This window comes from Ctenopharyngodon idella, chromosome 7, assembly GCF_019924925.1.
Source record: "Ctenopharyngodon idella isolate HZGC_01 chromosome 7, HZGC01, whole genome shotgun sequence".
Classification (NCBI taxonomy): Eukaryota; Metazoa; Chordata; class Actinopteri; order Cypriniformes; family Xenocyprididae; genus Ctenopharyngodon; species Ctenopharyngodon idella.
Genome location: NC_067226.1, coordinates 3,609,055 through 3,636,187, shown reverse-complemented (window position 1 = coordinate 3,636,187; position 27,133 = coordinate 3,609,055). Strand labels below are relative to the sequence as shown.

The 27,133-nt window shown below is 36.8% G+C and overlaps 2 protein-coding genes across 4 annotated transcripts; one reads left to right on the top strand and one right to left on the bottom strand.

Moving 5' to 3' along the window:
- Positions 1 to 703: 703 nt before the first annotated feature.
- On the top strand, positions 704 to 11,548 carry ap1s1 (adaptor related protein complex 1 subunit sigma 1). 2 transcript variants are annotated; one of them, XM_051898729.1, is made up of 6 exons: positions 721 to 886; positions 1,786 to 1,818; positions 3,520 to 3,698; positions 7,447 to 7,555; positions 10,013 to 10,150; positions 10,370 to 11,548. In XM_051898729.1, the coding sequence occupies exons 1-6, from the start codon at positions 884 to 886 to the stop codon at positions 10,415 to 10,417; spliced, it is 510 nt and encodes a 169-aa protein (XP_051754689.1). In that variant the 5' UTR covers positions 721 to 883; the 3' UTR covers positions 10,418 to 11,548. The 2 variants fall into 2 exon arrangements, with proteins under 2 accessions (XP_051754690.1, XP_051754689.1); XM_051898730.1 differs by lacking the exon at positions 1,786 to 1,818 and having other exon boundaries at positions 704 to 886.
- Positions 11,549 to 18,202: 6,654 nt separating this feature from the next.
- On the bottom strand, positions 18,203 to 24,923 carry vgf (VGF nerve growth factor inducible). Of its 2 annotated transcripts, none has more exons than XM_051901397.1 (2): positions 24,141 to 24,923; positions 18,203 to 22,013 (listed from the first exon to the last, which is right to left on the bottom strand). In XM_051901397.1, exon 2 carries the CDS (start codon positions 21,990 to 21,992, stop codon positions 20,043 to 20,045), a length of 1,950 nt encoding a protein of 649 aa, XP_051757357.1. In that variant the 5' UTR covers positions 21,993 to 22,013; positions 24,141 to 24,923; the 3' UTR covers positions 18,203 to 20,042. The 2 variants fall into 2 exon arrangements, with proteins under 2 accessions (XP_051757357.1, XP_051757358.1); XM_051901398.1 differs by lacking the exon at positions 24,141 to 24,923 and adding an exon at positions 23,509 to 23,825.
- Positions 24,924 to 27,133: the final 2,210 nt, after the last annotated feature.

Here is a 27,133-nt window from a genome sequence, read left to right as displayed (position 1 = left end):
AATACACTTTCTGATTAATGTGTGATTAGCAAGAGCTGAACGGTGTTCTTGACTATAAATGGCATTGCGATGTTTGTGGCAATTAATGACCAAACTGAGCAGCACGAATCTGGGTTATACTATACAAAGAAAAGATTAAATTTCTTTGACTCGCCCTATCTCCGTTACCATGGTAACCTGAATCAGCCCCCTGTTTTGTCATGGCAACAACATCTGAACATCTTGCCCTGATGTCAGAGGCAAAGCTGTTAATTTTTACAAACTAGAAAAAAAGGAAATCCACTTTATTCCTTTTGTAAACAAACACATCGCTATTTTCTTTTTTAAATATTTTTAAAGCAGGAATTAATTTCTTGTGAAGGCAGCAAACGGACTTTCTGCAAGGAATCTTGTGGAGACAGGAATTCACAAAGCGCATGCGCGCTGGTGGTGATGACGCTATCCCTGACTCATCTCTAGTGAAGGAAAGTCCGGCTCAGTTCCGCGAATCGGTTCTTTCAAACAGTTCGTTTCAATTAACCGATTCAACAGTTCTTTTATGTCATGATTAATTGTGGCCCCTGACATCTCGGCCTAGCATATTACATACTCCAAAATGTTGTCGACACATATTGCTGTTTATTACGTTATGTTTCATTAATACGGCCGTTAACATTAATTCATAAGTCTAGTGAACGAATCGGTTCACACGATGCATTGAAAAGATCCGACTCAAAAGAACAATTCGTTCATGAATCGGACAGCGCTACTCCAGGTTGCTTCAATGGGGCTCTGAAACTACGAGCAGTCAATTAGACATGTATTGATACTATTTTGCGGTATTTACCAAAAAGCGGGTTGCTGTTCACTGAAATTACCTGACTGCTCTCATTAAGCCGTCAGAATGGTAAGTTATACTCTTATAGCGCCATTAATGTGCACTTTTCAAGACAGAGCTAGCTAGCTAAAGCTAAGTTAGTACCTGGACACCTCAAAACCTGTTTAAAGATTCACTTTTCACCTGTCGGGCCCTTGGTGGTCTGTTCAGTTTGGACGCGTTGTGTGGTTTACGTCTCTCAAATAAATCGTGAAATTCTCTAACGTTAGATGTCATAACGTTAGATTGAAAAGCGTTTGTTCACTACCCGGTTAGTTTGACAGCTAGGTTTAATGTGTTAAGTTGATATTATTAATTAATCAGCTAAATGCTACTACTTGGTGCTCAAACGGAGTATTTTCTAAATACCTGAGGTATCGTTAATTGAACCTAAAGTTTCAAAATGAAATAATTTTCTGAAATAAATTGAAATCAATTTTTTTTAAAGTTGTCTTTTGACTCTTTTGATCCGACCCGGAAACGGTTGTCTAGTTGCAGCAGTGTATTTTTAAGATGAACTGTGAGTCAGAAATAAATGCCTTAAACCCTACAGTACATTTAATTGCGGGTTTTTTTAGCGTCATAACAATGTGATCTCTCGAAACCATTTCGTTATAGAAGTATTTCACAACGCATTTCCTTTGTTTAATCAGTTAAGCATGAAAGGAAGTGCTGCTCTGAGAGATAACATCCAACACATCATAAAACAGTGTTTACTAACTGAAGAAAGCACTAATGCTCATAACAGAGGAAAGCAAAATGTGATGTCTTTTTACACAGTCCAAACATTTCCCTGTTTGCCATATTCAATAAACTGGCTGTCCTGAACTTGCTTATTCTTACATCTATTAACAGATGTTACAAACCGTACAAGTCTAAAGAAAGCATTTTTCTCCATATAAGACCTTTTGTTTTCCCCTCTTTCTAAGTTGCTAGAAAAACAGCAGAAAACGTTCATCACAGTAAGTAAAGATGTGTAGTTTAGCAGTAGACAGTGATCTGATTGTCTGTTCTGTAGATTTTAATGTTCTTTATTAACAGTAGATTTTCATGAATGTGTGAGTTTAAAGTTCAACATCTGTGTGTTTAATCTACTAACAAGTGTTTTAAGACATGCCATTGATCAAGTAAAAACAATGCATGGTTTTAATAAACTTGTCTATATATGTGGAGGCTAAATTTTCACTTCATTTGACTGTGAAATATGGACCTTTTTATAGCATTGAAGAATACAGTCTCTTTCCCTTAGGAGGATACTATTCTCGTCTTTGGCCTCAATAATTTTTTTTTCCCCACATCTCTCTCTCTCTCTTTCTTTTTTTTTTGGATATTAAGCGGCTGTTGTACATCAGAGCCTTTCACTGCCAAGTGCAGTGCACCATTTTTAGACTATTTCAAGGGCTGATGTAGGCTGACAAATTCTGGCACAAAGTAAAAGTCCTCAATTTAGCAAGCTGGTAAAAATGCTCCACAATTAAACTAATGTGTGCTTAGAGTAGTATTCCATGTGACAGTCTTGTGGTTTTTAATCATAGTGTGTCGTATACTAGCTCTGTGATCAGAAAATGTGATGGTTATAGATAGCATTTGGAGTGGATTGAGCTGAATGCACCGTGTTGGATATGTGGGCCGTGTCTGTTGGGAGCAGATGCAGTGCTCTTCAGCTCTCCTCTTAAATATTTAACACATCTGAAATGTATAGGCCAGCTTGTTTTCTATTTTTATAATGATGGATGATGCTGAAGTTCTTTTAGTGGGGAAAAATGTACAATTTTTACAGTTTTCCATTACACCTTCATCCTTTCTGATAAGTCTGGTTATGAGTACAGTTCTATAAAATCATCATTTGTATGTGGGTAGTTGACAAATAACCTGGACATGACCCTTTTTTTTGACATCAGGATTTTAAATTGTAATTTATTTGAATGTGTAGGTGTATACTTTAGGTCACTATTTGATAAATGTCTTTCACCAGTTATGGTTGCTTTTGGCTTTTGGTCATTAGTCCTTTGATTACAGTTGAATTTTTAAAACTATAAATATTCCATATAGTCTATAAATTAATATGAAGTTTTAAAAACTGCATGCGAAATAAATATGCTATACTTCATTTAAAATGTTCTTTGATAAGTAGCACTGCATGCCATGCCATTACTCACTTCCAGTTTTTGATCATTAATGTTTTTTTTCTTTATTATCCAATTCAGTGTTGTTATTGCAAACTAAAACTATTAAAAAATAGTTTTCATTAATTAAAATTTATTTGAAATAAAGTTAAAATATGAATATTAGATGAAAAACTTAATTCATAATTTTTTTTCTTATTTAAGTTTGTTGAAATGCTAAAATTAACTATAAATTAACTATAAACTATACATACATACATACATACATAGTATGTGTGTATATATATATATATATAACACAAAAAAAATAGTCAAAAGCACAACAAAATAGCTAAATCTTAATCAAAATTAAAAATAACAATAATAATAAAAGTTAATAAATACTATAATAGTATATAAATAATTCTAAAATAACTTATTTTCCACAGATTTATTTATTTATTTATTTTACATTCTTTGCCATATTGATATTGTCTGAGGAACTATTTTTCTTTATGCGATCCTCTCCTGTCTTTCTCTCTCTCTGTTTTTCTGTAGATGCGCTTTATGCTTCTGTTCAGCCGGCAGGGGAAGCTGCGACTCCAGAAATGGTACACGGCTACGGCTGAGCGTGACAAAAAAAAGATGGTCAGAGAGCTCATGCAGGTAGTGCTGGCCAGAAAACCCAAAATGTGCAGCTTCCTGGAATGGAGAGATCTAAAGATAGTCTACAAGAGGTAGAAAACCACACATGCATTTGCTGACTTTGTGAGACAGACATGTCGGTTGCAAATGTGTCACTATTTTTCACATACACACAAAAAGTTGTCTGAAATAAAAGCTAAAGTTAAAAAAATGTAGTCCTGGTACACACTATACACCTTTTTTTTTTTCCCCTCTGGCCTGTTATTTTTTTTCTGTAACTGTCTAATGAAGCATACATCAAATTATTGTGAACAATGAGTCATTTAATGCGTCACTATTAAAGAGTGGAATTGTTTGAAACATTAAAATACATTTCATATCTAGTTACCTACGCACATACGCACTGACTTGATTCATTACTTCTTGGAAACTCTCACAATGCCTTTTGCATTGCATAATAATATGACCTTTTTATAAGTGTTTAATACTGTCACTGCACTTGACAATAAAAAGAAGTGTAGTGAGGGGGTTATTGTTTTTTTTTTTTGCCATAAGGGGGCACTAAAAGTAAAGCAGCCTTGTTCTGTTGTGTATGATGCTTGTTTTTCACTTCAGCACTGCATCTGATGATATGTTCTTGATTTGCCAGCTACTTAATGTCATTGAGGTTTGATTAAAGTGCCCCTATTATGCTATTTCAAAGGTTCCTAATTTTGTTTTGGAGATCTCCTACAATAGGTTTACATTCATCCAAGGTCAAAAAACACTAACTATCATAATATACATTGCACATCTCCTCATTTTTCAAAGAGTCTTACTGTTCATCTGAAGATTCAGTCTCTCTAAACCCCTCCTTTCCACAAGCCTGCTCTGCTCTGATTGGTCAGATGGCCCAGTTTGTTGTGATTGGTCTACCACTTATAGCGCATGTCGGAAACTAAATGCTCATTACCATATCTGAATTTAAGTAGACCTTGTTCGGGGGCAGCCAGTAAAGACCATAGGTTGGCATTATGCAAATTACATTGTTACATAGGTTTGTAACAGGAAGTGAGACTGTAATTGCTGATGACTCGTTTCAGCAGTTTAGAATCGATTCTTTCTTTTAAGAGACAATAACTTTATTTGTCATGCACTTTGATCTTTAAAACTTTGCAGACCTTTTAGCTTCACAAACAGCTATATTTTAAGGTTGTGAGAATGTGATATGGCTTGGTGCAATCATCAAATTGCAACGGTTGTGATGCAGTTATATAAACATAGTCTGACGGGCTGCATGTTTCATAGTAAAGTCAAAGCACAGCACTGTTCATTTTCAGTTTAGATTCACAGTAAGTGGTACTCTGCAAGTGCTGTGTGTTTGAGTTGCTTATAATTTGCATTTGGAAATGCAACATGTGACGAACATCTTCCAAAATTTGTAATGTCAACTAAGAGAAGCGTTAAGATCTCCCTGCAGTTTTCCACCAAAATAAAAACTCAAAAGTTTAAAATCAAAGAAATTATGACAGCCATTTTAGTATTGTAATTTTACTATTGTTCTGTAAAATATATATAAAACAATAATATAATGCTTAATAACAATTCTATTAATACTTTTATTATAACATATACTGTAATAATATAAGTAAAAATATAATCCGTTCCGGCTGTAATGCATTACTAAGTAATTAATTACTGGTAATTTAATTACTTTTCCCTTGAAAAACTAAAAGGGATTACTCTTAATTTTTCTGTAATTTAATTACAGTTAATTTTAATGTAATTGCATTAAATACTTTTATAGACTATATAGAACAATTCTCTATAAAACAATAGTGGATTTAACAATTTAACGTCTAATGTTAAAATGTTTTTAATGTAACCTTCCAAGTTCAACAATAATTTACTGTATGCAATTTTATATTATTTATTTGAAAGAATTAAGAGCAGTTTCATTTCTATCATTTCTATCCTTGTATTCTTCAACTGGTCAAGGTTGATATGGGATTTAGAAAGTAATTAGAGAGAGTAATTAGTACTGTAATCCAATTACACTGTTGAAGTAATTAATTACTTTTTTGAGTAACTTACCCAACACTGTATATATTATTGTTATTATGGATATTAAATACTTATTACACTCATTTTACACTTATTTCATTTAATTTTAGTAATTTTTTGAATTTATTTTTTTTAATACTTTTGAAATATTACTGTATAGGTATCATTTGTTTTGTTTTTTTGTTGTCGTTTTTTTTTTCAGATTATTTAGTTCACTTTCAATTTCTAGTTTAAACTTAATTCATCTATCTATTTATCTATTGTAGCAAATTAGCTCAAAAGGGAAATATGTATAATTAATTACGATGAATTATAATTTATTATGAATATTTTGATTAGTTTCAGACTGTAGCAGAACTAATTTTTACGATTATTTAATCAGCTCGTGCAAGCGAACAGACAGCATAATCAGTTATCAATTCTAGGAAATAAATTATCTTCCTGGCTAAGAAAGAATAACTTTTTCCTACTGTATAAAGTATGAGCAGGGTAATAGTATGTAGCTAGATCAAAACGTTTAAGAGACTTTGATTTGTGAGCGTCAACACAGAGACAATAAAGCGTGGATATAATGGTTTAAATAAACGAAACTACAGGTAGGCTACACACACAACTAAACTAAGCAAAGATTATATACAGAATAAAGAAAGTAAAGAAAGAGAGAGAGGAGAATAGCAAGATAACAATCAGTTAACCACAACCTACGAGAAACCTCAAAGAATCAGGGTCACCTTAAAAAGGGCACAATAACTTAGAAACGCGTCTAAAGGCTGCGAACACGTACTTCCATTGACTTCGTTTGCTGAACAAGTTCAAATGTGGTAGATTCTGAAGATTCCTGATGATTTTTGCCAGGAGTGCGCTTGCTTGGGTTCTTCTGGGTGGTCCACGTTGAATCCAACGAAGTTAACTTGAAGGTAAAGTTGCTGGAAGGAGACAGGAAACTATGGTGTCTCAAGAGAGATTGAGCAAAGATGTACCTGATCTGAGGACTCTTAAATGCCCTATCAGTTCACACCCATTTCGGTGAGATGACCAATCAAAGATGACTGGGAGAAAGTCTTTGTTCTATCTTGTCACCCTATTTGCATATTTGTGTTGGTCTGGAGAATTTGTGCAGTTTTACACAAAAGCATGGTAAAAATATTCTGATGCATTGTATCATAGCATACTATACACCGTTAATTATGAAATGAAAAGAGGATTCTTTTGATACCAAGAAAGATGGGGATTTGAAGACATTAAAGCAGTGATACATACACATGGATATCAGGATTTGAAGTTACCCTAACATAACTAAAGAATCATAATTAGGCTAATATAACATAAGGACATACATGAAACACAGGGAAAATACTATATACAGTTGGGACAGTTTGATTTTGGGTAAAAATGTAGTCAATGTCCTTTTTCCGATTTGCATTGAAAGTTTGTCTCTAGTTTCTGGCCAAATGTCTGATGATGGGGGAGAGGGAATCACCTTCTGTCTTTGAAGCTTGCAGAGTGCTCCAGACACTGTCTCTGCTAAGGTCATTCATGGGAGCCGAGGTTATAATGGCCTTTGAAGAGAACTGGTTTTGCGACTCTTTGGGGCCGATGACTTAGTTTGAACAACGGGAGAGAAGTCTTATTTAAATTCACAAAAATGTTTTTTAATTTTAGGTTTAGTTAATGATAATAACCCTGGTTTTTATGCTTGCTTTTTTTGTTTTGTTTTACATGATTGACTGCATATACAGTTTTTTTGATGGCTGTATTATAGGTAACCCATTTATCGGGGTGTGTTTGGGTGTGTAGGTATGCCAGTCTATATTTCTGCTGTGCGGTGGAGGAGCAGGACAATGAGCTGATTACCCTGGAGGTCATCCATCGCTTTGTGGAGCTGCTGGATAAGTACTTTGGCAGTGTGAGTCATTCCTCGCCACCACCCCTCTTTCATCTGGCCTGTCTATTTCTCTCATCCTTACTCGCTATTTCATACCTCACATCACAGCAACACGAAACCTCTGAAATTCTCTTTACTTTCCTATCCTTTTTGCTTTTTCGTCCATCCACTCCTCTGCTTTTTTATCCTCTGCTATTTGTCCTATGTCCACATGCCACGTGACGCCCTCTGTATTGATATTATTTGCTGTTGTACTAATGGCTTTTCTGTTTGTGATTATGTGACTGTTTTGGTTGCCTGTCATTTATTAAGGTTAATTCCCTTCTGCATCATAGTGCAGTTTTGAGCATAGCATTCACAGTGTTCCTCTTTGACCATTTTAACATTCCCAGAATTGTCCTATTACAGTTATTGTTTTGATTTAGTTGTTCTTGCCAATTATTAAAGGGATAGTTAAAAAAAAAAATTAAATGCCCAAAAATTAAAATTCTGTCATTCATTACTCACCATCATGTTGTTCCAAACCTGTAAGACTTTCGTTCAAATTGGAACACAAATGAAGATCTTTTTGATGAAATCTGAGAGCTTTCTGTTCCTCGATAGGAAGCTCAAATGTGCTACAAAAACACATGAGAATGAACCACTGGTTCTCGCACGTCAAGCAAACATGCTTGAGCTTCCGTTTACCACAACTGATGTGTAAGTTGATGAACGTTTACATGTGAATAAAAGCCTAAATTCAAACTGTTCATCATATAAAACGATTGAGTCTCTTTGAGAAATCGCGAAAATTATATATGCTTTAGACTATATAAGACGATAGTCCAAAAGCAGAATTACAAAAAGGAACAACACAATTACTTATGGATGATTATCTAGTAGATCTCACTGAGTTTTTAGAACGAAAATTAATAAAATCACAGAGAAAAGGAGCCAAGCGATTTAAAATTTTATAAACCATAAACAAATTTGAAAAAGGTCTAAAATTGTCAAAACTCAAAAACTTATGTTTCTCTAAGATCCTACAATGATGAAAATGGTTTGTTTGTTTTATCAAATTTTTTTAAAAGTCTGTTTATATAGGGATTTTAAAGGTTTAATCAGTTTCACCAGCTTGATCCCAACATGTATGACAGTATGAAATATAAAAAAGAATTGTAGCATGCATAAAAGTCTTAGCTACATCAACAGAGAGACTTTGTCTAATTTGTCTAAAATTTGCCAAGTTATATTTAATATTCCTCACCATTTTCTTTACATGATTTTAAAAATAAGATTTGAGTCCAATATTACACCAAGATAATTGAGCTCATTAACTATTTCTATCATTTCACCATTAATAAAAATATCAACATTAGGAGATTAAACATTTGTCTTTGAGAAGAACAATCCTTTTGTTTTACCAATGTTTAGGGTAAGACACGATTGCTCCAGCCACTGTGTAATCCTTTACCATCCTTTCCAGCAGCTTTTAACTTCTCAGCTGCTAACTCTGCTGTTCTCGGATTTGTAAAAATAACCGTATCATCAGCATACATTTGCACTTGTGTCCCTTCACACTGTTGCGGGAGATCATTAATATACAGACGAAATAATAAGGGACCTAACACTGATCCTTGGGGTACACCCATTGTATAATGTAAGTTACAGGACTTAACCCTTTTTTAATTTTTACACATTGTTCTCTATTTGATGAATATGAGGATATCCATGCTAAAGTTCCAGATGAATACTAAAAGTTAGACAGTTTAGAAAGGAGAACTTTGTGATCAACTGTATCAAAGGCTTTACGCAATTCTAAAAATATAGCCCCAACTAATCTTCCTTTGTCAACTTTACATTTTATTTGCTCTATTAAATGTAAAGTAGCTGTTTCAGTAGAATTATTTATTCTGCAACCAAACTGAATACAATGTAAACCAGACTTAACTGTATTAAGCTAGGATGTTAGTTGTTCAGAAACAATCTTCTCTGCAACCTTTGAAAGTACTGGCAATATGCTTATGGGTCTATAATTACTAACTTCATAATGATCTCTAGATTTAAAAATAGGAGTAACAATGGCTTGTTTCCATGCAGTAGGAAAAACACTATATTCAAATGACAGATTCAATAAATGAGTAAAGACAGGGGTTTAAATATCTTTGATTTTTTACAAACCTAGTATCCAATTGATGAACATCTCTACATTTAGAATTTTTTAATAAGCTAATACCTTTGTTAACTTGCATTTCAATAGTCTTGGTTAGATTAAAACCTTTACCAACAACATCAATCGGAAACATATTTATTTCCCTTCTTACATATTTTTCCCCTAATTCATTAACAGAATTAATAAAAAAACTATTAAAAGCAGTAGCAATGGCATAATCGTTTTCAATTTGCTTTCCCTGAACTTTAAGCTTGGATTCTTGTGCACGTAAACAAGATTGTTTCTCATGTCTCCACTGTTTTCTGTGTGTGTTGTACACAATGTAGGTTTGTGAGCTTGACATCATTTTTAACTTTGAAAAAGCTTACTTTATCCTGGACGAGTTTCTTATGGGGGGAGAAATTCAGGACACTTCCAAGAAGAGCGTGCTCAAGGCCATCGAACAGGCCGACCTTCTACAAGAGGTGTGTATGTATGTTATTTATGTATTCTTGAATGTTGTTTGCATAGAAAAGTCTAATAATGTTACTTGAATTCTGTTGTTGTGGCTCTTCCATTTATATACTCACAACTCCTCTGAGCATTGCACATTGTAAGCTGCCAAGTTAAGTAATCAGTGCATTGTGTAATGTACACTGTGAGGACGCCTCAATGGAAACCCTTGTCTCCTTTTCTCCGGACAGGAGGATGAGTCACCCAGGAGTGTCCTAGAGGAGATGGGGCTGGCCTAGTACTAGTTTCCAATGCAGTCAAGACAGGTGGTAAATTTCGGTACTACTGAGACACATAAAGTGGGTCCAAGGGGAGGGAGAAGAAAATGGGAATAAAAGAGGTTAGGTGGGGTTAATTTTGAACTACTGAGATCAGCATGTGATTGTATTTCAATTCCAACCTTTTTTGTGTTTTACATTTTAAAATGGCTGCCTAGCTGGGAACTCTTCTTTCTTAAGAGACACTATTGAAAGAGAGTTACAGATAGACATTTGAATTTAGCAATCAGAAACATAATTAAAAAAAAATTGAGGCTTGCCACTTAAAAAACAGGTCATGCAATCTCAGCTTTTAGTTTTATTTCAAATAATGATTTATTGTTACATTGATCAAGTGACCTGCTTTGGAAAAGCTACCTGTAGTAGATACCCTAAAAATTGAATCTTCCTAAATGCCATTACTATACATCTACTGTAGCTGCTCAGGAAACAATGACATTGACCATCCAGCCATTTTTATTTGTGTGAGATGCAAAAATATTTGTACTTGTACCACTTTAAATTAAGTGCTGTGGACCATAAGTAAATCTTCTAATGGGTTTTTTCTAATGGATCGATTTTAAAGATATATTCACCAAATGGGAGGAATATTAAATAGACATTTTTAAATGGCTGCAATACTGAATGGACTATTTTGTGTGGTCTATTCATTCTGTCCCTTGAGCCACAGTAGTAAAACGCCTGAATGTGTATCTTACTTCGAGAACAGGGCACTAAATCTCAACCACAAAATGGCGCTGAAGCTCTTTCCTGTTTATCTTGGTCTACATCCTGCTTTCCAAAGACATGTTTCTGACTGTAAGCGTGGCGTTGGAGTTGTAATAAGTAAGGGAGTATTTGTAGCCTGTTTCAGATAGCAAAAGAGGGCTTTGATATTAAGTGTGATGTATTTACATAGCTTTTTAAACGTGGTGTGAAATAAGGGAATATTTTGAGATGAACTGTTTCTCTTTTTTTTTTCTTTTTTTTTTAACAATTTATTAATTTTAGCATGAGGGCATGTTTTTCCCTGTGTAAAAACCGTCAGGTAACCAAAACAGAATTATGTGTGAATGTAATTTTATAAATAATAAAACACAATTTTAGCCTAAACTTCCACGTACAATGACTTTTTCTTCCTCCTCTGTTTTCATGTTTTTCTCCATTCTATTTCAGTTTTTAGTGAATGTAACCTTATACCTAATGGCAACAGTTACAGATTATACAGAAAACTTGCAGACCTGTCTTCATGTTTGTTTGATTGATATTTCTACATTCGTCATGCCGTGACCTCTGATGGTATAATGTTTGCATCCTCAAACAAAAAGGACGGATGCTTTGTCAGGAATGTATCATTTTTGTGTGTGTGAAGCAAAGATAAAGAGTGCTGAAGAGAGAAAATGAGAGAGAGAGAGATTGAGTATGTAAGTGGATGAGTCACCAGTCGGTCGTTTGTGACAGTGGTGCAGTGAAGCTGACTGCACCACCATTGTGGCAAGAAACACACAATGAAGGAGTGATGGAAAAGTAGAAAAAGAGATTACAGGCGAAGACACAACATGTCCATATAATGACAACAGACAGGCTTTTAGAGGAAAAAGATATTCATGAAATCAGTGATGATTAAAAAGATGGAAGTCAAAACACCACAGAAATTAAAGACAAACACACAAAACATGTTTTCAGGTTCATGTGAGCTAATAATTTGCATTGGAAATACAAATTAGTTGTGCTTTTTTCATCATCACTTTAGCTTCATCTCTCATTCTCAACATGTCTTGTTAATGTCTGTTTGTGTTTCCTTCCATTTGTTGGGGATTTATGAAAACAGAAATCTTTTGCCTGTTGTTTTTCATCGTCATCAGTGTGCAGGTGTCAAACGATTTGACCCGCAGCGTGATTGCAGCCCTCCCTCCTTTTTCTAAATATAAACTCAGCTGTTGGTCAGAGTGTCTTCCTTTATCTCCTGTCAGTGGAGATGGACATCAGACACTGTCATGTGCCCTTCAGCTTTTCACCCCTCTGTCAATTGCATTTCTGCAGCACTTAGTGACTAATTGTGTTTCCGGTGGTTTTTCATGCAAATGCGATGTCTTCATTTTTTTTAATGGATGTAGCATTATAATGCGTGTTTACAAGTCCGCTAATGTGTTTTTCTTAATATGTGTGCAGTGGTTATGTAGTGCATAAAATTCTGCCTACAATATATTTTTATTATTCTCCTTAAATATGCAGTTTAAAGGATTATTGTCTGAATTTAGGTAGAGCAATTGTTCTGTAAAAATAAACAGTTAATTAAAAGTGTGCCTAAAACAATGTATATTCAATTCTTTCCTTTAGTACACTATATTATGCAAGCTTCTTTAGTATAAAAATGTGAAGGAAAAAAATTACCTACTGGGGGTACTGTGTAACTGCTTGTTGCTCTTAAAGGGACAGTTCACCATTTACTCACTCGTGTCGTTTCAAACCTGTATGATTGATTCTTCTGTGGAGCATGAAAGCTGTTTTGGTTACCATTGACTTCCATTGTATGGACCAAAAAAAAGAAAGAAAGAAATTTCAGAAGAAATTCTGAAAACTTGTTTAACAGAAAGTGTTATACAGGTTTGAAATGCTGAGGGTTGAAATTCATTTTGGTGGTAATCCACATTATGCCACTAGTGCTGTAGATTGAGCTTAAAGGATTAGTTCACCCAAAAATGAAAATTCTGTCATTAATTACTCGCCCTCATGTTGTCCCAAACCCATAAGAACTTTGTTCATTCTATTTCAAGATATTTTTGATGAAATCCAAGAGGTATATGTCTCGTCCATAGACAGCAATTTAACCACCACTTTCAAGGTCCAGAAAGGTACTAAAGACATCGTTCAAACAGTCGACGTGACTGCAGTGGTTCAACCTTAATTTTTTTTTTATTTTTTTTTTTTATGAAGGCTAAGTATGGTAACCCATACTCAGAATTTGTCCTCTGCATTTAACCCATCCAAGTTAGTGCACACACATTAGGAGCAGAGTAGTGAGTAGTGAACACACAAACAAAACAAAAATAATTACTTTATTTAACAATATCTTCTCTTCTGTGTTATCCTCATGCTGTTTATGTCCAGCGCTTCCAGGTTCTACGTCAGAATGCCGACTCATTATTGAATGGCTCCTGCGTCAGCATCACACACGAGTCTGTTCACGTGACCAGCGTCGCCCAATAATGAGCCCGCATTCTGATGTAGAACCTGGAAGCTCTGAACATAAACAGCGTATGAGAATGACACAGAAAAGAAGACATTGTTGAATAAAGTCGTTATTTTTGTTTTGTCTTTGCAGACAAAAGGTATTCTCGTCGCTTAAAAAAAAAATGAAGGTTGAACCACTGCAGTCACGTCGACTGTTTTAAGTGTCTTTAGTATCTTTCTGGATCTTGAAAGTGTTGTGTATATTGCTGTCTATAGTTATATACCTCTCGGATTTCATCAAAAATATTTTAATTTGTGTTCAGAAGATGAACGAAGGTCTTACGGGTGTGGAACGACATGAGGGTGAGTAATTAATGACAGAATTTTCATTTTTGGGTGAACTAACCCTTTAACTTCAACCCTGACTACTCCTTTAAAGGTACACCTTTATACCTTAGAGTAAGTAAAGCTTTATTTAGATAGCACCTTTTGAAACAGTGTTTACAAAATGCTTTACAGAATAGAAATACACAAAGAAAAAAAAAACATATATACACATATAGAAATAAGATAATACATTGAATAGAAATAAGATGATAAAATGAAATAGACCAAAAAAATAAAATCACATAATAGAAATAAGATAATAAAATTAGTCAAGGAAAGGCCCTAGCAAACAAATGTGTTTTGAGATACTTTTTAAAAGTGCACCGTGAGTCAGTGGCTCGTAGGTTGTCAGAAAGAGAGTGGGACTGAAATAACATTATCAGCCTTTAGTACTAATATGTACCCTTTCATACAGTTTGTTTACAATAGTCAGCAATCTTTTAGCTTTTGTTGCATCAATGCTGTTACATTTTCCTGTAGAAATTTACAAGATAATGGAAATTCTGGAAATTCACAGCCAATAAAATATATAGCCTCATTCTCCAAATGGCTTTTGCGGCAAATGAAATTCCGCAGTGTCATTTCATGAGTAAGTCATTATAATTGCAAAGTTAATCAAACATGTCTTTGCGATTACCTGAAACACTGTTTAGCTTCTGTGGAGCACATTTTATGACAGTAAGTATAATATGCTGGTCTCACACTGATAGTTTGATGGATGACTGCTCTCATTTTTCCTCTGTATGAGTCTTTTTCCAATGATCTGGCACCAGCGCAGCGCATCTCCAGTGGAAACTGAGTTTCTGCCAGGTGCCTCTGCATTCTCTCTCTCTCTCTCTCTCTCTCTCTCTCTCTCTCTCTCTCTCTCTCTCTCTCTCTCTCTCTCTCTCTCTCTCTCTCTCTCTCTCTCTCTCTCTCTCTCTCTCTCTCTCTCTGTCTGTCTGTCTGTCTGTCTGTCTGTCTGTCTGTCTCTGTCTCTCTCTCTCTCTCTCTCTCTCTGTCTCTCTCTCTCTCTCTCTCTCTCTCTCTCTCTCTGTCTCTCTCTCTCTCTCTCTCTCTCTCTCTCTCTCTCTCTCTCTCTCTGTCTCTCTCTCTCTCTCTCTCTCTGTCTCTGTCTCTGTCTCCCCACCTCCTTCCGCCCATCATAATTGCCTGGCCTCTCTGCCTACATCATGATGAATTTTTAATGTCATGTTGTTACTTCCCTCCCATTATCCTTATGGACAGTAATTCTTTATCTACTATAAAGAGTGTGTCTCGCCCTCTCTTTACCTTTGTAAAGGCTACTCCTGTGAGATTTAGGTTAACCTGTGAGACCTCTCAGTAGATGGTGCCCTATAGAATCTATGAGCAGTCTGTTCAGTAATACATTGTATAATAATTCAGTCTTATTGTTTTGCACTTGCCCTTTAAATGATGTAAGGTGAGGACATTTCTTCAGTTCATTTTTTCTTTTGGAGGATTACCAATATAAATGTTCGAAAAGCTGATCTTGGGACAACATTTACAGGCAAACCCACCCTAGAGCTTCCCACCTCAATAATGAAATGTGAAGACCGCTTCAGGCCAACACGCTGATGGACTTGGCAGAGATTGTTTTTGGTGGAGGCGGAACATATGGGCTTTCCGTGGGTTTTCCCATTATGCTGATTTTTTTTTTTTTTTTTCTGCATCGGGGGTGTTGGGTTTTGAGTCATAGAGAATGTCGGACAGATTCGATATTTGATCAGGAGAATAAAGTGCTTTTTCATTCCTCTGTTTTCTGGGCAAGCCTTCAGGGCAAAGAAATTGTGTTTGTCATTTTGTTGGTGTGCCGGTGCGCAGGTGTCACAGAAAGGGGGTGCTTTTCTCTTTGATAAGCACATGTTTTCTTTCTGGCATTTGTCAGTGTGCAAAATTGCCCGTTCATGCACAATTGGATTTAACACACATTGGTAGATGTTTCTCTTTTTATTTAATTGAATTGGGTGGTATTATAGAGTTTGTTAGACTGAATTTGACAATTACTCTTCCCAGTGGCTGTGCCTGAGTAAGTGAATATGACAAAGGATTGTCGGTGTGTGTTGGAGGCTGAGGGTTCTGCAGTAGAGCGAGTATGACTCACCTCTCAACCATGTGACTCATGAATCATTGCTCCTCCGTGGGCTGCGCTCTCCTTATCAACCTCTCCGTCGCCCCATTCTCTCTATTTCTCTTTCTCTATGCCACCCCCTCACTTTCTTCATTAACATTATTATTGACTACCTCTCGCCACTTGTTTGGTATCTCTTTATTCCGAGCCTTTTTGTTGTTGATTACAATTTCACTAGTCATTTCATTAGTCTGTCATTTTCTTTGTCTTCCCTCCCTGTCTGATTCGGTTTCCCTAATTTTCTGTGTTTTTCTTTTTTTATTGATTTATTCATGGGAAATTGTAGCTGTCACTCCTTGTTTGTTTCCAGGCCTGTCTTGTTCAGTTGTTGTTTATAACATTCTGAATTGAAAATTGCTGTCATTGGGTATCAAGTGATTATGTACTAACAACTTTGCACTTTGTATATGAAGGTCCTTGTTCACAAAACCATGTTCGACTGATGTCATTGTACCCTTGAAATAGTCTTTTTTTTTTTTCAGAGCTCTCTAGTAGGAGATGGATGATTAATATGATTATATGAATAAATTAATAGGAATAAAAATGTATATTAATATGAGTGGTAGTAGCCTTGAAGTTGGAGCCACCCCAAAAAAAAAAAAAAAAAAAAATTGACTGCTTCAGGTCACAGTTCTACTGCCATATTGTTGTTTTAATTAAAGCACTGAAATTCATTTTGTTCTGTGAAGATTGTTCCAGTCATTTTGAAATAAAAAGCATCTAAATACACTACAAAAATCATATTCCTAATCCATATTTTTGTGTAATTTATCAGTTAAAATATCTTGATCTTTGAAACTGGATAAATTTACTTTAGCGACACTCCATATATCTACATATATAAGTGCATTTGTCTTATTGTACTGGCAGATTTTTTTTTTTTTTTTTTAAGTTAAAAAAACAAGTATTTATTTATATATTTTCTTTTTTTTTTTTTTCAAACTAGACTAGTGAAAAATGCATTCAAGTCATTTTTTTGCAGTGTGGTAACCAATAAAAGGGACAAAATTCATTTGTTTGGAGTTCATGTATATGGGCTTTTTAAAGCAGGCGAGTTACATTCTTTCAAGATATGTTAATTTATATTCTTTCACTCAAAAATTAACGTTTTATCATTTATTCATCTTCATGTTGTTCCAAACCTCACTGACTGACTTTCCTCTGTGGAATACATAAGATATTTAGAAAAATGTTTCCGTGTATTTTATCCATACAATGAGAGTCAGTGTTTTTTTTTTTGGATGCCTTTGGACAAAAGCAGACACATTCTTTAAAATATCTTCTTTTGTGTTCCACAGGGGATAGAAACTCATTCAGGTCTGGAACATGAGGGTAAATGATGGCAGATTTTTCTTCTAACTATCACTTTAAGTGTATTTACAGGTATGAAAAGCAAATCTCACTCCTGAACATGTCTCATGTGGTGTGAAAGTGGGACGTCTCTCCCTATAACAACCTTCCTTGCTGAAAGTCTTTGATTGCACACAGCAGTCCTAGTGGGACTACTAATGTGCTTAGTATCTCATTAGTCAAGACCCCTGCCCTGCTTGCTTTCTTGTTTCTTTTCCTTTCATAATCCTTTTTAACAGTAAATCTGTCCTCTGGCCTTATTTTAATGTTCTTTTGTCTCTTAATGTGTGCGTGCACATACGTGTCTGTATTTGCCCACGTACGGCATATCAAATCTAAGAGAAAATTCGACCTGGCATGCAATTAGGGGGAAGTTATGTGGCATTGATTGGCTCTGGGGCTCACACAGTTTGTTGGGCTAATTGCTGATCAAATGAGCTCATTAGAGAGATCACCTTTGAAGGATTTTCACACTGAGACACTGAATGTTCATGGTTAACTTCCTTTTGGTAATGTACTCTGATCTCAGTATTGTTTTTGTGTATGCTTTTCCTATTGTTATAAGCTATAAGATGGAAAAAGGTAAACCAAAACTTTAATTGTAGCGATTTATGCTAAGGTTAATTTGAGTGTGATGTATGTAGGAGGTAATAGTGTGTAAATGTATCAGATATGTACAAATCTCACAACCATGTTCGTTACAAGAAGGAATTAAAAAAACAATCTTAATAAAAAATAGTCAAGTTTATTTATTTCTCTCTGTGTAGCAAAACTAGTCATCAACATGCGGTTATTTACATCCAGCAAACGCATGTTTATTATGTTACGTACAAGATACATCTAGAAAGGACATAAACATTTTTCCTCACACAAGACTCAATGGCATTTTTACTTGGATACACTAGTCATTCATCTTTTTTTTTTGTAGTTTTTTTCAATGCTCTTAATGTCTTCAAAGAAGCAACACATTTTAGATGCAAGTTTACAGTAACGTGCAGAAACTTTACTCCTCCACTGGTTCAGCTCTCCGCATCCGTTTTCCCTTTAGCTTCCATCTGTCAGTCTTTCAAATCATTTAAAGAAAATTAGAACGGTGTATGCCTCCCCCTTACACTTGAATATTCTTTCTTTTTCAGATTGACAAGCACCAGTTTGGTGCATTTTATTCAATCTCATTTGGGACAATTTCAGCCAGTTTAATCTTACCTACAGACTTCTTTTTAAGAAAATAGGTTTACTGATTTTCATTTCAATTTTCACTTAATTAACATTAACATTGATGTTTAGTATATTAATAAATTCCCATGTGAACTGTAATCATTTAAATGAATAGATTGTCTAAGCTATTTTGATTGAGCTCTCATTGGCCCAGTGATTGATTTTGGTATGATGTAACTGGCCTAGGGGCAAGGTTACCCTTAAATAATCCATTAATATTTGACACATTTAATACCACAAACATGAAATCATTTTTTAATTATCTTTTATATATATATTTGTTTTATTTGTAAAACAAAGTCAAAAGGCTGATCACTGCTTCCCAGCTCCACTGAATAAAGTTTATGAGCTTGAGAACAAACCTTTCAGCCAGTCTGCTCATCTGAAAAGGGGAAGAGAGTGTCTTAAGGCAATTAAAAGTTGTATTCAAAACAGCTTGTATGAAATAATAAATTTGTTTCTTAGAAATCGTTGGAATGTATGAATGTCTTTTGCACCAACTTTCTATCTTTTTTGCGTAAAAAAACAATGGTATAAACACACTGAAGGAAAAAATTCAAAATGCAGACAGCGATAAGAAACTAATTCTATGTACAAGACTTAGAGTGTGTCCTCTTTGCTTCACAAGGGAACACACAAATGGTAAATGCTCAAGCAGAATACTTTGAGGTACAAGAAAGACTACATTTGGTGTATTGAATTAACAAAATGTATATTTCTACCATTATGGCACTGTGATGGTTTATCATTTCTGTCTGAATGAATCTGTTTGCGCGTTCTTTAAAGGTGCAGTTAGAATATTTTTTGCTATCCCTCTACATTAAGATCAATGATATTGACCACTGGGATTTAAAATGTCCAAAATACAAAAAACTAAATAAGAAAAAGATATGCAAGTAAGACTTAGATAATGGAGTTGCTTCCATAAAAATGGCAAGCCTTTTAAGATTCCATCTTGAATGTCTTTGTAAGGGATGAAAACATGGTGTTTCATGCTATCAGGTATCTTTATAAAGGCCTTCTTAGGGTATGCAAAACTTGAATGTTGAGGATTTGAGATGTGCCAGGCTCAAGCGCCCTTTCCTCTCACCGCTCAAGTAGCTTTGCTGGTCAGTCTCTCCGGGGGGGAGGAGGGTGGAAGATGTGGTTAGATGGACATGAAGATCCTAAATGTGTTCTTTCTTAAGGGTAAACTTTGTGTCTGAAGCAAATAAGTGAGTATGAAGGGAGTGATTTCAGTAAAAGAAACCAGAACATGATAGGTTGGCAATGAACAGTCTTTAAGTTGTTTCCTTTCACTTTCTTATCCTCCACCTCCTCATCACTCTTTATTTCTCCCCAGTCTGCTCACTGAAACATCCGGGGATGTTTCATAAAGACTCTCTCAATGAAGTTCTCCAGCTCCTCTTCGCTGTCCTGTGGCGGCTGCCTCAGCGAACTGTAGTAATCATCCTCCCTGGTGACTACAGGAGCTCGGGCTGGGTAATAAAAGGACGGCCAACGACGTGGAGGTGACCGGGGTTTAGGCATGGGTACGGCTTTGAAAGTCCGAGGGTGAGGGAAGTAGAGGTTCCGCTGGAAGGCTGGTTGGGCTCTTTGGCGAGACTGCGCCCAGGGACGGGACTTCCGTCTGGGAGAGTAATCAAAGTCATAGTCCAGTGAGTTTCCCAGGACATTATTGAGGGCGAAAGAGGGCTTGGAATAGTAGCGGGATTTTGGTTTTGCAGGCGGGATATAGATGGGGTAATACCCTCTGTAGGGTTTTTGATAGAACTTGAAGGAAGGGTAGGTACGAAAGGGCCACTGCTGCCTCGTCCAAATATCTTGCTTGCTGGGCTTGACTGAGGTCCTGTCTTTGAACCAGGCTTTTAATGGGTTCATGTTCGGCTGAGGAGGCTTTGAGGGAGGAGGTTTACGTAACAGTGTGGAAGGTGCAATGGGGGCTGGAGGCGGCACGAGAGGACGTTGCCATGGGAGATTTTCAGGAGCATCTTTTTTCTTCTTTTTCTCCACATCATTAATAATGTCCACCACATCATCAGCAGGAAGATGCAGCTTGCTTGAGATCTCAATCAACTTATCAATGGTCTGTGGGTCAATGTCATCATCGTCATCACTAGTGTCCTCCTCATCAGAGCGCTTATCTTCTGCACCATTGTTGTCTTGGTACTTTTTCTTGTCCTGTTTCACAATGTATTTCAGGAGCATGTCAGATGCAATGTCTGCAAGCTTTTCCTCCTCCGCCTTGGCTCTTTGTGCTTCTGCTGCCTGTCTGCGTACCTCCTCTTGCTCTGCTTTGGCCCGAGTTTCCTCTTCTTCAGGGCTTAGCTGTTCTTCGTCGTCCTGATCTTCCTCATCTTCTTCTTCTGGGTCAGCAAGGTTATTGGTAAAGTCATCCATGAAGTTGCCTCCTCTTTGTAAAGGCTGCATTTTGTTCTTCTCTTGTTCGAGTTGCCACTTTAGCTTCTTCTTGGACAGGGCTAGGTCATTACCTTTAGCTTTAGGCTTGATCTCGTTGTTCATGAGCCCATTACGGTCCAGGTAATCAAAATACTCCCCACGGCTCTCCCTCTGGCCTGTGGACGTGTCGCGCTCTCTCTTAGTGGCTGTGCTGTAGCTCTGCAATTCCTCTAACACAGTCTCCAGATTCTTCACTTCCTCTGGACTCAGCTGCTCTTCCTCCTCCCCCAGCTCCCCTCTCTCTGGCTCCTGCCTCTCCTCCTCCTTGATCACCTCCTCTTTTGTGGCCCCCTCCTGTGGAGCCACCTGCTCTTTTAATGGTACCGTCTGACTAGTGGTGCGGCTTGTCACTTTCTCCGTCAGCCGTTCTTCCTCCTCAGCCCTTTTTTTCTCTTCTTCCTCCTCTCTTTCTTTCTCATCTTTTCCTTGCGCTGCAGCAGCTGCCATGACCAGCTCCAGCTCTTTGTGACCATCTCTGTCTCTGTCTGCACCCTGAAGATCCCTCTGCCTTTCCACTTCCATTCCCTCTTCTCGTTCACTCATCTTTTCCTTCTGAGGTTGGTTGAGGGCCTCGAGAAGGACCGCTGCTAGGGTTCTAGGGTCCACGTCTTTGAAAAGCTCATCTTCTTCATTTTCATCATGTAGCGAGCCTTTTTCCTCTGGTGGTTGAGTATATTGACTCTGTTGCTGAGCAGAGGAGGAGGATGCTGCATAGTTTTCACTTACTGTGTTGCTGGCTGCTGTCACTGGACTGAAGGTTGCAGGCTTGACTGTGAGACTAAATAACATGAACAGGAAAATGACGGGGACATTTAAAGTTTGTTGGCACCAGCTCATGACCGTACATATGTGTTGAACCTGAAAGACAGAAAAATTCATAAATGGTCAAAGATCAAATCTGTATATATATATATATATATATATATATATATATATATGTATGTATGTATATATATATATATATATATATATAAATGAAGTTGAGTAAAAACAGTCGTCTGCATCACACATCAATGCACAGCATTCTAGCTCAGGATGAAGATTTTTCTCAGGTAAGATGGTGGACACACATTCACTTCTTTGCAGACTGCCTGAATGCAACACGCACTGTATATTAGATTTTTTTTTTTATTTTATTTTTTTTAATGTAAGTATGACTTGTAATTGATACCTTAGAGCATTTCATAAATTGCTCATTCCTGTAATGAAACTAATGTCAATATACACTTTAGTAAATACTTTATTTTTCCTTGTCAAACCCAGTGAGGATTTTTCTATTCTGAAGTGATCTGTCTAACAAAGCGTATTTATATTTTGCACAAAAATTGTTTACTCATTGGAGGGGGGATCTTTTGTTAAGCTATAATTGATGTGTTATTGCCTGCTGCTTAGCTGATTTTGCAAAGGCGTTCTAATTGGCTCTGCGGCTTGAGCTGGTGCGGTTCGTGAGGACTCTGAAGCGCTTTGTGCATGTGATTGCTCGCACACGCGGCGCGGTGCTAATAAGGTATAGGAGGAAAAGCGCCTTAGCAGGGAGCCCTTCCGATGCGTGGGAGGTTAATGAGTAAGCAATACAAAGATGATCAGAGGATCTCAGTATGACCATGAAAAGCAAGTTTGAGCTCCAAAAAAAACAAAAAAAAAAAACAAATACGAGTATTTCTCACTCATATGGATAAAACACTCCATGAAATTTGGATTTTAAAGCTTTGGGATCGCAACAACAGTGAATAAAACGGCATTCTTAGCTCACTTTAATTTTGTAATGAAAACTGACACTGAGATTAAGCGATCCTGACGCGTAATGCTTGATCATCACGACACCAATGTTTATGGTAAAAATCTGGTTATTTAGTTAAAACTCCACTCGTTGCCTAGTTGCACAAGAAAACACTGCAGCAATCGCAAATATGTGCCCACTGGCTTACGATGCATGGGTTTACACATCTAAAGTTTGACAGCTGTTTGGCATGCACAATTTTCTCATTTTTATTAATAAACAACAGTCTGTAGCTCCTTTCAAATTTGAAAAGATCAACTTTTTTTTTTTTTTTTTGGTCTTATAGAGTCGTGTCTCCACGATGTAACAACAGCTCTAACAGTAACACCCTCCACTGCCTCCAACGACAGAGCACTCCAGGGAGCTCTTATCAACAAAGAACGCAAGTAATCCGACTCTAAGACGCCTTGTCCTCAAGTAGGCCTATAATCTTCTGCTTTGAGACTATTAGATTTAAGATTTAAACGTCTATCACAAATTGAACCCAATCAACAACATTTGAAAGACATGAAAACAGATAATGAATACTCTGCTGTTAAATTTGATGTCAACATTTCTTTGCTCCATACTTACAAGTATGTAAAATACGTCAAATTGGACTCCAACAGGCAAAAGTCAAGGCAAGCAGAAGCAAAACAACATGTTTTTTTATGTCAGTGTCTCTCGTGCGCTTTTGTGATTGGACTCGACGTTGTTATTTTGGGTATCTAATGCTATGGTGATGAGAAAGATGATGAAAGCATGAGCAAGGGCGTGGTAATAATCATTATGCGAGCTGTGCCATTGATCATACCCGTCACCTTCATCAATAATTATAAAAGTCATCATTGCAATATTCAGTATCACTAAAGTGGTTTTAATCAGTTTTATTACTTCCCTCACAAATAATTGTTATACTTTTATTTTCTACATTACTGCATTTTTTTCGTTTTTTTCCCTTTTTAATATAAAGACAAACAATATATATATATATATAAAATACATTTCATCATTTCATTACACATTACAAATTACATTACATTTTTGTGTCCTTTTATACCAGCAATTAATGTTTTTTAAACATGCAAACTAATATAGCAAAATCTTTACGCCTCGGTCTGCGTTTTTAATGTGTTTTTTCCCTCCACATTATAATATATACTTATTTTCCCACGCCTTCTGCCATTACTGTTCCCTGTTACTATAAAAAGAAAGCCGGGACTTACCGGGAATCCTGTCAGGGGCAGCGCAGTCCGACGCACTTATTGTGTCCTCTTCAAACTTTGTATTCAAGTTAAGTTAGTCTCGTGATTTACGTGTATGAATCCGCTTCAACAATACACGCTTTGTTTGAATGTTGCTGTTTTGTTTGTGTAGTGATATCGTTTGTGTAAGCCGTATGGTTGGCTATTCTTGCACGGAGCTATGGGGATATTTTCAGTACCACGGTCAGCTCTCCGTGTTTTTATTTCGGCCCCACTGCGCCCACGTGACTGCACGTCACTCTAGCTCATTGACGTCACTCTCTCCATTGATAAGAATTTTCGTGCTGATCGAACCCCGAGTCTTCGCTACGCTGCAGTGCCCAGATGAATGGAAGGAAACGGGATGAATGAAATAGTACTTTTTTCCGCCGAATAGAGAGGGCTAGACAACACGGGGAGCGCGAGACCGGTCCCTTCCAGATGCAGCTGCAAACTGACAGAGCAACACAAAGGAACCAACAATCCTCATCACGATGTACATTGCCTCATTAACAAAACGTATAAATGCAATTAGCCTACACCATAATATTCACAGAGGAAACAGCTGGCGCTTCAGTTGTCAGTGCATGGTGCAAAAGCGACCCGAATGCATAGGCTATTATACATGTTTTGTCTGATCTGGATTTATTGCATTAGCGAGTAATGTGCTTCTTCCGCATCCAGGTCGTGACATTATGTTACAGGATGTTTTGATGAGTTTTTGAAATGTATGATTATCATTAAAAGCTGTTGCAACCGTTTTTTCTCTACCAAACAAAATGGACAATAAACATTTACAGTAGGCTACAACGTTCCTGGCATGTAGCCTATGGTATCCATTGTGGACCATCTAAAAATTACAACGTAGGCTAATGCATTCAACGTGCAAACAACAAAGAGACGACAGGTTATGGTATTTTCTCTTAAAATATTCTAGCGAAAATGGCCTAAACACAATTTCATCTTGCATTAATAGTCTATTGTTCAGAATGCAGAGGACAATTACGTTAATAGGCCACATAATGTAAAGTGTCATTCCATATTTAGCACATTTCTTTCATAAATGTCAGCTTGATCTGAATTATAGCCTTTGAATAAAAAAGCAATTGCAGACATAATTTAATCTATCATTTGTGCAGGAATGCTCGCAGTCATGGTTTGCTTGAAACCTTGTTAGAGAGATAGTTAAAGAGACTCGGTATTCTGTAAATTCCGTGAACGATGACAAAAGAAAGTAATCACTCGCTCAGTATTAGTATTCATTGACCCATCATCTTTCGTCCACAATGTGTTTCTTATCTATTTGAACGAACTGGTAACTTAAATTTTGAAAGGATAATAGCCTACACCCAAAACTGAACGTTCACCCTTAAGTAACTATTTCTGGAGATGTTAGGGACTGACACCCTCGGTCTAGGCCTAGCCTATATTCTTTTTTTTCCGTACAAAGAAAGTTATGGCGACTGAAGCTGTCAGTCCCTCACATCCCCAACATCTCTTTGTGTTTCACGGGGAAAACAAAGGTCATGTTTGGCACAAGGGTGAAAAAAAAATATGATGAAGCAATTATTGAATCTTTTAAACAACTTCTGACTTCGTATCTACATAAAAATAAAATAAAATAAAATGTGTAGGCCTAATAATGAACAAGGTGGTGCAATAGTTATTCATCTTTCATTTTCCTTTAAATTTAGAATTGTTCATTTTGCACGTATTAAGTGTCAGGGCTAGTAAGCAACTGTCTGGGAATGTACCGGGGCCTTTATTCAGTGTGGTTGTCAACAGCAGGAATCAGACAGGACCGCGTTGGTAATTAGGCCTAGTGCACTTATCCACGTGCCTAAAGACATTTAGAAAGCCAACGGTTCCAAAACTCTTTTCCTGCAATCTGCAAGCGTTCTCAAGCGTTCCCATTTTCTTCAGACCAGGGAAGGAGTGAGTAAGCTCATTCACAAAAAAACAAAACAAAACAAAAAAAACTGATGGTCCTGGCACTGGCCTTGTATTAGTTAGCATTGCCTTCATTTTTCTTTATTACGACAGGTTCTTTTGGCTCACTGTAATAGTGCTATTGCTAAGGGCCATTAGTTAAATTATTTTAAACGTGCTTAAACCTCCTTTCTCGTGTAATTAAAGAACAGTTTATCGATCTAAATTTTAATGCCATTTCTACCTCTACAGTTTTGCTCATTAATACAGGATATAATGCAGAAAAGCAGTCTTGAAAGTCGTTTGAAAGTGTGACTTGGCATGTTTTGGTTACTACGTGTAGATCGTTGTTGGCACTATGGTGACGTGACGATAATGAATATTTTCTATTATGAAAGTTAAGATAATCCTGCCATATGAATTCTTTCAAAATGTCTAAAGCGTTAAACATGAACGAATTGGATTAGCTCATGGTGAGAATGAGTTGACAGTGGCTTTACATGGCTGTCGGAGAAGATAGTGTTTCTGCAACCAACTGTCTGTTTACGTTAACTTCACCCAGAGGACGTCGACTGTCTCACAGGAGCGGACGACTGAAGAGGTTCTGCCTCGGAGAATTAACAGCACTCTGCTGACAAATGACCTATCCCACCAAGATCTTTTGACGCCGAAAGAGAAATTCTTCCACCTCCATCATTTCCGCCCTGTGCTGCGTACGTCGCAGAATGGGAAACGCCGCGTTGGCGTTCTTTGCGAAGGCGGCGGCGGTGCAAACTGATCGTTTGTTCTCCCGGCTCTGACTGGGAGTTAATGAGGCGGCATCCACCGTAACTTGGTCTTCCCCCAGATGAATCTCTCTCGCAACAGCAAGCATAATTTCAGCACCCGAAGCCTTCCAAAGGCGCTTTTAAAAAATCAATCTATTTATAATCGATTCAGACAACTAACCGTGGGAGGGTTGCCCTTAGATTGGATATGTGACAGAGGCTCCCTGCCCACGCTTACGTACAAACAAAGCGAAGAGAGTCTTGCTAACACAAGAACTA

What these genes read in the sequence shown, in the direction of transcription:
- ap1s1 (XM_051898729.1), top strand. An exon ending in AGCAGAAAACGTTCATCACA is followed by an intron (nt 1,819 to 3,519) that starts GTAAGTAAAGAT and finishes GTTTTTCTGTAG; the next exon opens with ATGCGCTTTATGCTTCTGTT. An exon ending in AGGCCGACCTTCTACAAGAG is followed by an intron (nt 10,151 to 10,369) that starts GTGTGTATGTAT and finishes TTCTCCGGACAG; the next exon opens with GAGGATGAGTCACCCAGGAG.
- vgf (XM_051901397.1), bottom strand. Translation starts at nt 21,992, where the DNA reads ATGAGCTGGTGCCAACAAACTTTAAATGTCCCCGTCATTTTCCTGTTC.